This window comes from Haliotis cracherodii, unplaced genomic scaffold, assembly GCF_022045235.1.
Source record: "Haliotis cracherodii isolate W230 unplaced genomic scaffold, xgHalCrac1.p SCAF_12, whole genome shotgun sequence".
NCBI lineage: Eukaryota > Metazoa > Mollusca > Gastropoda > Lepetellida > Haliotidae > Haliotis > Haliotis cracherodii.
In genome coordinates, this window is record NW_027266267.1 from 25,635,367 (window position 1) to 25,645,868 (window position 10,502).

General features: G+C 41.4%; 1 protein-coding gene across 2 annotated transcripts; it reads right to left on the bottom strand.

Moving 5' to 3' along the window:
* Nucleotides 1-605: 605 nt before the first annotated feature.
* On the bottom strand, nt 606-9,024 carry LOC139457714 (zinc finger protein 728-like). 2 transcript variants are annotated; one of them, XR_011652622.1, is made up of 3 exons: nt 8,955-9,024; nt 1,618-5,428; nt 1,422-1,438 (listed from the first exon to the last, which is right to left on the bottom strand). XR_011652622.1 is itself a non-coding variant. In XM_071239068.1 (2 exons), the coding sequence occupies exon 2, from the start codon at nt 5,318-5,320 to the stop codon at nt 1,982-1,984; it is 3,339 nt and encodes a 1,112-aa protein (XP_071095169.1). In that variant the 5' UTR covers nt 5,321-5,428; nt 8,955-9,024; the 3' UTR covers nt 606-1,981. The 2 variants fall into 2 exon arrangements, 1 of the variants encoding a protein (XP_071095169.1); XM_071239068.1 differs by having other exon boundaries at nt 606-5,428.
* Nucleotides 9,025-10,502: the final 1,478 nt, after the last annotated feature.

Below are 10,502 nucleotides of genomic sequence, written 5' to 3' on the forward strand. Positions count from 1 at the left end.
AGAGAGACAGAAGTGAGTGAGTGAGTGAGTGAGTGAGTGAGTGAGTGAGTGAGTGAGTGAGTGAGTGAGTGAGTGAGTGAGTGAGTGAGTGAGTGAGTGAGTATGGTGTTACGCCGCTTTTAGCAATATTCCAGCAATATCACGGCGGGGTACACCAGAAATGGGCTTCACGCATTGTACCCATTTCGGGAATCGAACCCGGGTCTTCGGCATGACGAGCGAACGCTTTTTAGCCACTAGGCTACCCGACCGCCCTCAGAGAGACAGAAGACAGATTCATGTCCCCCTTCACCCTTACTCAGATGCATGACAACTCTCATCCACATCAGCATGTGAGGCAAACGCTCCGACAAACGAAAGCTTCATAGTGATATCGTCTTAAACCATGTATCTAGTTTGTTGTGATTTCCAGGCGTCACTGCATATCATATTGATAAAACAAACATTTGATATATATATAATGTATTACCATTTGTTCAACTCTTTAAAATACTGACAACATTGTAAAAGGTTTACTGAGTATTAAATGGATAAAAACATAACATATTCAATATATTACCATCAAAACAGTTCTGTAAAGTGTATAACAGTGTAAAAGAGAGGACTGCATAGGAAAAACATTAATTAAAACTGATAAATAATAAAGATAATATATATAGAACCACACAACTTGGATATATACATTGACAAAATCATCGATAAATATTTATCTTCGGGACATTATGTCACGGCAATGATAGATCCTGGAACATCAGGGTGACTCTCACACAGTAATAGACAACACGATGCCCCTTCAATCATGAGGTCAGTGTCATGTATTTTTGGCCCTCTTGTGTGGACCACACAATACCCTTCAATCATGAGGTCAGTGTCATGTATTTTTGGCAATCTCCTGTGGACCACACAATGTCCCTTCATTCAGTACATTGGTGTCACATACTTTCGCCATCTCCTGTGGACCACACTATACCCTTTCTTTCAATAGGTCAGTGTCACATAGTTTCGCCATCTCCTGTGGACCACACTATACCCTTTCTTTCAGTAGGTCGGTGTCACATAGTTTTGGCCATCTCCTGTGGACCACACTATACCCTTTCTTTCAGTAGGTCGGTGTCACATAGTTTTGACCATCTCTGTGGACCACACTATACCCTTCTTTCAGTAGGTCGGTGTCACATAGTTTTGACCATCTCTGTGGACCACACTATACCCTTCTATCAGTAGGTCGGTGTCACATAGTTTCGCCATCTCCTGTGGACCACACTATACCCTTCTTTCAGTAGGTCGGTGTCACATAGTTTTGGCCATCTCTTGTGGACCACACTATACCCTTCATTCAATAGGTCGGTGTCACATAGTTTTGACCATCTCATGTGGACCACACTATACCCTTCTTTCAGTAGGTTGGTGTCACATAGTTTCGCCATCTCCTGTGGACCTCACTATACCCTTTCTTTCAGTAGTCGGTGTCACATAGTTTCGCCATCTCCTGTGGACCACACTATACCCTTTCTTTCAGTAGTCAGTGTCACATAGTTTTGGCCATCTCCTGTGGACCACACTATACCCTTCTTTCAGTAGGTCGGTGTCACATAGTTTTGACCATCTCATGTGGACCACACTATACCCTTTCTTTCAGTAGGTCGGCATCATATATTTTTGGCCATCTCTTGTGGACAAGACTACGCCTATCCATTCAGTAGGTTGGTGTCACATGTTGTCGGCCATCTCCTGTGGACCACACTCTGCCCCTTCATTCAGTAGGTCGGCATCATATATTTTGGGCCATCTCCTGAACACACTATGTCCCTTCAGTCAGCAGAGAGGTACCTTTTATTTGGCCATCCTCTGTGAACACAGTGTCCCATTATTCAATAGGTTGGTGTTACACATTTTTTGCCATTTCATGTCCACCTCACAGAGTCCTTCATTCAGTTGGCAAGTGTCACATACTTTGGGCCATCTCCCGTGGACATGACTATTAATCTCCAGGTGCTGGGTCAGTGTCAAATATTTTTGCCGATCTCTTGTGAACCACACTGTGTCGCCTCATGTGATAGTTGTCGAGGAACTTCTTCCCGCAGGTTGGACACTCAAACCTCTTCTCCAGTTCCTTGCCCTCGTGTCTTGCCTTGTGCTGCTTAAGAGCTTCTGCTTTCAAGAATCGTTCTCCACAAATCTTACACCTGTATGGCATCTCCCCAGTGTGCAGACGCATGTGGCGCTTGAGGTTGCAGGCAATGTGGAACCTCATACCACAGACCCGACATACGTACATCTTCTCCCCATGAAACTTCATGTGTTTTCGAAGCTCTACGACTAATCTCCCGCAAATATTACACTTCTTCTTATTAACATTGTTCTTTGCCTTACTATCGGAGGACCTTTGTTTGGATGTCGTTAAATCCTTTGTTGGGCCTGACCTTTCTTTGGACATCTGTAAATCCTTTGTTGGGCCTGATATTCGCTTGGATGTCGGTATATCCTTTGTTGGGTCTGACCTTTGCTTGGATCTCTGTAAATCCTTTGTTGGGCCAGACCTTTGCTTGGATCTCTGTAAATCCTTTGTTGGGCCAGACCTTTGCTTGGATCTCTGTAAATCCTTTGTTGGGCCAGACCTTTGCTTGGATCTCTGTAAATCCTTTGTTGGGCCAGACCTTTGCTTGGATGTTGGTAAATCCTTTGTTGGGCCTGAATCTAATGTTGGGGTTAGGGTCTGTTTAGGAATGATTGCATGGACTTTCTGTGTGTGGCCATTAAGCAGTTCGTGGCTGGTGAAACTTTCCAGACACAGATCACAATCGAAGGACTGTAAAATGTTCTTGGTTCTCTGTTCTTCAGACTCTGCATCAAGAGACTTCTTATTTGGGTTCTCGTGGGTCAATTCATGTCCAGTTTTTGTGCTCAGCTGGGCAAATCGTTTCCCACAATATATACAAACATGGGGCTTCCTGCCGGTGTGGATATTCATATGATCAGCTAATGCACCATATTGACTTAACACTTTGCCACATATTTCACAGGTAGCTGATTTCAGAGTTGCTGCTGTATGGCGGCGCATGTGGTAAACTAGAGTACTTCTAAAATTAAAACGTTTCTCACATACTGGACACTCTATCGGCTTCTCCTCTAAGTGTACCACCATGTGTTTTCTAAGATATTCACGTGAGGCATATTGTCTGCCACACACCTCACACTTGTTCAAGTTGGAATCTACATGCAACTTCAAGTGAGTGAAATAATTTTCATGCTGGGTGAACACCTTGCCACACTTGGAACACTCCCAGCGTCCTCTGAGACTGTGCCATCTCTTGTGACTTTCCAACATTTTAAAATGATCAAATCGCTTGTCACATTGATCACACCAGTAAGGGGTTGGTTCATCCGCATGCTCCCTCATATGGCCTTGGAACAGAGCCAAGACTTTGACTGTTTTACCGCATATTTCACAAACATGTCTGTGTGGCTTCCTTTTACGCTGTTTCTTTGAGTTCCCGGCAGATTTTGCAGGTGCTTCTTTGTCCATAATAGAGTCAGTGGTATCAGTCCCAGTATGTTCACTGGATTTCAAAGTCTTTCCCAGAGATGAGTATGTCCTCTTTCCAACGGCAACATAGTCTGGGTGTTTCTTGCTTCTGTGTCTCCTAAGTCCACCTTTCGTCAAGAATTGCATCCCACATACTCCACAGGAATTAGGCTTTGTGCACGCTGAGTCAAGAGACTTCTTACTTGGGTTCTCGTGGGTCATTTCATGTCTAGTTTTGCTGCTCAGCTGGGAAAATCGTTTCCCACAAAATATACAAACATGGGGCTTCCTGCCGGTGTGGATATTCATATGAACAGTTAATGTACTATTTTGACTAAACACTTTGCCACATATTTCACAAGCAGCCGATTTCACTGTTGCTGCTGTATGGCGGCGCAGGTGGTAAACAAGAGCGTGTCTTAGATTAAAGCGTTTCTCACATACTGGACACTCTATCGGCTTCTCCTCTGAGTGTTTAAGAAGATTAGCAGGCAAAGCAGGTTGTTTGCCAAGCAAATCACACTTGTTCAAGTTGGAATCTTCATGGATCTTCAGGTGAGAGAAATATTTATCCTCATGGGTGAACACCTTACCACACTTGGAACACTCCCAGCGTCCCTGGAGACTGTGCTGCCTCTTGTGTTTGTCCAATCTGCTGTAATGGTCAAATCGCTTGTCACAAAGATCACACCAGTAAGGGGTAGGTTCGCCAGCATGCTCTCTCATATGGCCTTGGAACAACACAAAGTCTTTGATCTTTTTACCGCATATTTCACAAGCGTGTTTGTGTGACTTCCTTATATGCTGCTCCAGATCCGAGGAAGAGAATCTTTTCTTACAGACAGGACACTCTTTCAAGACCGTCTTCCTGCACCTCTTCTTCCTCGGTTGTTTGGTTCGGTTGGGAGAGGATTGTTGTCGCGACACGACTTTTCCAATCGCCTCATCCTGAAGTGGTACTCCAGGATCAATTACAGAAGGGTATGAACTAAGAGAATCTGTCTCCAAGGGTTTAAAATAAGGAATAACGGATTCACTAGCTGTTGCAGGACTCATGTTCACTTGGACAATATCAGATTCCGAATGTTCATCAGGGTTTTCAGCTTGTGTGGGAAATGGCAGATTCCTGGACATGTCGACACAAGATTCTGTCATTATACTAACATCACTGTTGCAACCACCCATAGCAGAGACCACCTTAGTGACATCACTGCCATGATGAGGTATGACTGAGCCACACTCCTCATCTGAATCACACACTTCCTTTTTTATCAGTAACCCTGAATTGGCTGGCTCGAGTGCATTTCCATCACTGTCGTCAACCCCTCCACCACCATCCCTGTCGTCAACCTCATCAACATGAACTCCATCAACATCACCATCATTTTCAGACTCGCCATGTGGGCTAGAGTTCCTTGTGCGTTCAAGGTTCCTCTTCAAAACATTCAGTTTTTCCTTATTGTTTCTACTGTTGCTGTTTCTCCCTGCCGTGTTTACAACTGGACTAAGTGTTCTGTTCCCATCTGGCATTGCATGCTTCACCTGAATGGTTGTCCTGGGGTTACTTGGATGGAAGTCGTGGCTGATCTTGACTTCATCGTGTACAGACTGCCTTTGTATTATCAGGTATTCTTCAGCATGTACTTCATCACCTGAGCTGTCCTCGATATCCGTCATAGGGGTGACTTCATTATCAGACTGTATGATCAGATCATCATAACAGTCTTCTTGGGGTCCACCATTACTTGCAGGTTGACCAGCACCATCTGTACTGGTAAGTTGCATCTTGAACATAGCAGCTAGTGGCACTGGTCACGGTTCAAGGGAGGTAACTCTGATGTTCAAAATATGCAAGTGTTATTGAAGTCTTCAAGCTTTTATTGAGGGGACTTGTTGACTGCACTGAAACAAATATGTCACATATACTTACTAATGAAACCCTCCATCATAAAACAGTCGTTAATCATATGCCAATTACAGAGAGACATATTCTAAACCCATCATGTTATTAGACACAGAGACCATATACCGATTGGTATATGGTCTCTGTTAGACATGAACATGGAGTATCAGTTAAAATATTCATATACAATGTACAAAACTTTCCTAGGGCAGTAATGTGTTGATATGAGAACCTCTTATATTGCAATACAAAATTAAACAACACTCTTTTCTGCCCAAACATGTGAATAAGTGAGTGTGGTTTTACACAGCTCTTAATAATATTCCAGCAAATATCAAGGCGAAGGACACCAGAAATGGATTCACATGGTGTACTGATGTGGGGAATTCATTCTATGTCTTCAGCGTGACAACCACACGCCTACCCCACTGCCCCTGCCCAAACATGACTTTTCATACTTGACCATGTTGACAGAATGAGTTTTTTTATCAGTGATTTAGAAAAAAAGACCACAGAAAAGCAGTCAATTTGTCATAAATGAATAATTCAACAATAAGTTTGTACTAGCTTTTGTTTGTGATTTTGATACAGAAATGTACCCGACGAAATACAATGGATATGTAAATGGTAACTGTGTCATATCCCTGTAAACCTATCAAGCAAAGGCTTATGTGGTGCAACAAGTTTAGTGTTTTCACTATTATCCTGTGTAGACATTTCTTGGCAATGGTACTTCAATATCGACAACAAAAGCCCATCTGGGAGTCTTCACGTTAAGACATTCAGCTCTCAACTCGCACCTCGAGCCCGTGTACATTTACCATATTTCCTCTATTAGTATAGATGCCTGTGCTTGATCGAATACAGGATCGAAGACAGGTCTCGTAGTGGTATGTCACGGCTACTTGTAAGTGTAAATGTTAACTTTTTTAATAATTGTTTTTGAAATGTTTTTAAGGTGGAATTACACCTACCTCCATTCCAAATTAATTAGAAAAGAACCTTCTTGTTTAGACAAAGTCCCTTGACCCAACCTAAGTCGTATGCATACTAACTATGCATAATCCAAAACAGGAAGTGATGTAAATCATATAATCCACACGTATCACACCACAGAATATCCATATTGCGATAATATAGAGTTGCCCGTTCTTGAGTTGCTAATGACAGATACTTAAATTGTTTACTGAACTCGTAAAGAAAATAGGCATCAATCACTCCTAAATGACGTGTCATAAAAATTGAACAATGAATAAGAAACATTTTGTGAATGATATATTTAAAAGGTCTGTAAGCGTTCGCCATTACGATCCATTATAAATTAACTGCCGCGATAATATAACATACATCCTACTTAGGCGAGAGCCGTGATGGGGTCCTAGTTACATGTAGGACCCCATCGCGGCTCTCGGCTATCTAATACTGGGATATGTTGGTGGTTAAAAATCACCGTTTCCTGCAAATGCACTGCCGCATTTGGGATAAGGAAAGCTAGTGAGTTGCCACTGTGCCAGCATTTATAAACAATAGATACCGGCATTTGGCAAAAACGGCTACTATGTGTCGGGCGAAAACGGCACCTCTATTTTTAATAATGATAAGAACGATTTTTGTAGTAATATATATGGTTTATTTACATGGTATTTGATCATGTTGATGTATTTACATGTTATTGGATGTATATGATATGTGATGTATTTACACAGAGAGGTAAGAAGTCTGAAGGTAAGAAGGTATGAATTAGGAGATAAACATACTGTGTTTTCAACGTAGAGCTAGGTTACCTATAGATTTAACCCCGCTAAATTAATTTTGGAACTGAACGCGCAGCGTGAGGTTTCAAATGTTAAATTTAGCGCGGTTAAATCTACAGGTAACCTAGCTCTACATTGAAAACACAGTATGTTTATCTCCATTCTACCATGACTAAATAAAACGCGAACTCTTTGGTGTTAGCAAATATACTGAGTGAAGCGGCATGGGTTGAGTTCAGTGTTTTGAGTGGGTTATCGATCTGAATTGCGGAATCACCGAACATAATATGGTGCTGTATATATACGCAAGCAGTTTGTTTACACCGTAATACTTCGCACGAACATATGACAGGCATTGAAAGTATATAATCACTGCAACTTGGTAAGCTAACATGAGGTGGGCATCCCTAAAGAAAACAAAGCAAGCTTTGCAAGGCTTTCGCTCTACATCGCACGTCACCATTATGACGTCATATCGCTCATTGTGACGCAAAAGATATGACGTCACAGTCGTATATAGAAAAGCGCCAAAATTCCCAGCTCTCTGTTGTCTTCAAAACGTAAATACATTCCCTTTGTTGATTTCTGTCGTATTTTTCTGCACGAAATGTATTGCCACACATCCTTTGAATATTGTAGTAACCGCATCTGTGCATTTTGTAACCTGTAATTGTAGATATAATTATTTAAATGTGCCTACCGACAATGACTGAAAATAGTACTATCTATCAATTTTAGCTTCCGCGGTGATGCGGCCGTCAAACCAGCTGTTTCAATCAGAGGGGGTTTATTGTGATTTAATAGCCTCTGATTGACCAATCAGAATCGAGTAAATTCCAAATTCATGGTAGAATAAAAGTTAAAATAAAATATTTGTTATGTTACAACATTGCGGTTATTCTGAGAATTCATACAATAGCACTATGCAGTTTATTTTATTATTATTTGTACCTCGAAGTCGAATGTCCTCTGCCTTTTGGGGCGCAACAGTTCCCGTCAATTTTTTTTTTACAGGCAACAGAAAGTCCTGTTCCACATACATGAATCGATGGGTCCACTGGTCACAATTATCACATGATACAGCATGTTGATTTTTTCTGACATTCTTGTCGCATGCAACACATCGAAAAGCCATTATGAATAATTCTGATTTGACAGCACCATGTTTGGCCTCTTAAAATACAGTTTCAGCTTAAATTGAGGAAAAGTACTTAAAACTTCAATGCATATAGGCCTAGTGTTTTCACAATAAGTTAACTGCGCCTACCAATTAGAGTTGGCGAGTAAATTGGAGAAGGTGGCTAATTTTTTACTTGTTTTATGTAAGTTTATTATCATTTATTTGACCAAGGTGTAAAAAAAATAAGGTGCCGTTTTCGCCAGGCAATAGTAGCCGTTTTCGCCCTGTGACGTTTTGCTGAGGTGCAGTTTTCGCTATAACCCGGGACAAGGGCTTGTGCGAAATATTATTAGAAACCCGTGCGGGTAAATACTAAAAACGTATAAAGACTCTCACTAAACTAATTAATATGACTAACATAAACTATAAACAACGCCCACTAAATAGCCCCCAGTTTTACCCGTTAAGAAAAGCATATTACAAAGAGTTAAAGGATACCTTATCTTCGTGCTAATAATTTGACAGCGGACGGGAGTGCCCCGAGAGTTTGACGAGCGTAGGTCAGGAATGCTACTGACTAGTGTTTCTACATGGCGCATGGAACTATGGAACTATGGAACTATGAATTTAATCGACAAACAGTTATACAACCTTTGCTACTTGTGTTGTTTATTTTTACTCCGTTTTGCAAAGTGCGCCAGTACTTCCGCCATTGTCGCTAATAAAGCAGCATTTAAAAAGTAGTGACGAGGAACTAAAACGGAAAACAATTTCGATTTTCAGTTCGCTAAAACAAAGTGACAATTCGAACCAGAACTGGCGTGTTGCTAATTCTCTGTAATTACGATCACTTGCCCAGCTTCAGTTTAATGTATTATGACACATAGTCTGAATTGTGTGCGAATGAATCGCGTATATACATAGTTAATTAGATACTGTACTATACAGTAGAGTGTACTTGGTGTATTGTATCACGCATGAGTACTGTTTCTCAATCCAACGTAGAGTGTATGTTTCATATAATGATGCTGCAATGTTAAAATCAAACTGCGATGTTTAAACCACTGCCAGTCAGGGGGCACGGGTGGCCCAGTCGTCTAAGGTGTCGCAATTCCCTGTGTAGAGGTGCACGCCAGGGCCTCGTTCCACAAAGCGATCTTAGCGCTAAGTCGATCGTAACTCCCATTCTTTAACACTGACTTACGACAGTCTTAGCGCTAAGATCGCTTTGTGGAACGGGTCCCTGAAACCTATGATTGTGGGTTCGAACCCCGATTCGCCCTGATTATATTTCAAGGTTGGTCAGCGCCATACCCGTGCTCGTGGGTTTCAAGTGGGAAACGTCTGAGACATGCATCACGTTTGGGTGTCCTCCCACATGATATCAAATAAAGTGTAAGTATCATTGATAGTAAGAGATGTTTCTCACACACCATGAAGCAGCCAGTATGGTGTACAAAACAATGGCCAAGAAAAAGGTGTGAAAACGTAAACTTGGCGCTTTTGCGCTTGATTAAATGTACGTATGTCTGTGTGTGTGTGTGTGTGTGTGTGTGTGTGTGTGTGTGTGTGTGTGTGTGAACCAAACGTGTTTCTTGTCGTTCATGTGCCGTGTACTTTCCCCGGTCTGTTATAACCTCCAACGGGCAATATGGTGTGATTGCACATATGTATTTTGGTTACTCGCAAGTAAACTGACATAGATTCAGCAAATCTGATTGAGCAAAAATATATAGTGTTGTTGTTGAGGAAGTTGATTGTGGGAATGTTCTTTTTAGCATGTGTGTGTGTGTGTGTGTGTGTGTGTGTGTGTGTGTGTGTGTGTGTGTGTGTGTGTTGTTGTTGTTGAACGCCGCACGCAGCAATAATCCAGCTTTATGACGACGGTCTGTAAATAATCAATATAATAATTTATATATAGATTTATTTGTACAAATTTATAATAATTTTCAGATACATAAAAATACATGACACTCGTATGACACTCGGGTACATCTATTAAAAGTCAGGAACTCCATGGCAGCATCTAGATAAAACTTATGTCGCCATTGGCCCGAATGCTGGATCTCAGAACGGCCTTGTGACAAGACATATTAGATTCTCATAAATATATATCATTCTTTTCTTTTAGCACAGATTTATTGCACTAACAACAACACAACATGATTGGTAATCAATATGTATCTGTGGCACCCAGAA

Coding starts and splice junctions, on each gene's coding strand:
- LOC139457714 (XM_071239068.1), bottom strand. CDS start 5,320: ATGTTCAAGATGCAACTTACCAGTACAGATGGTGCTGGTCAACCTGCA.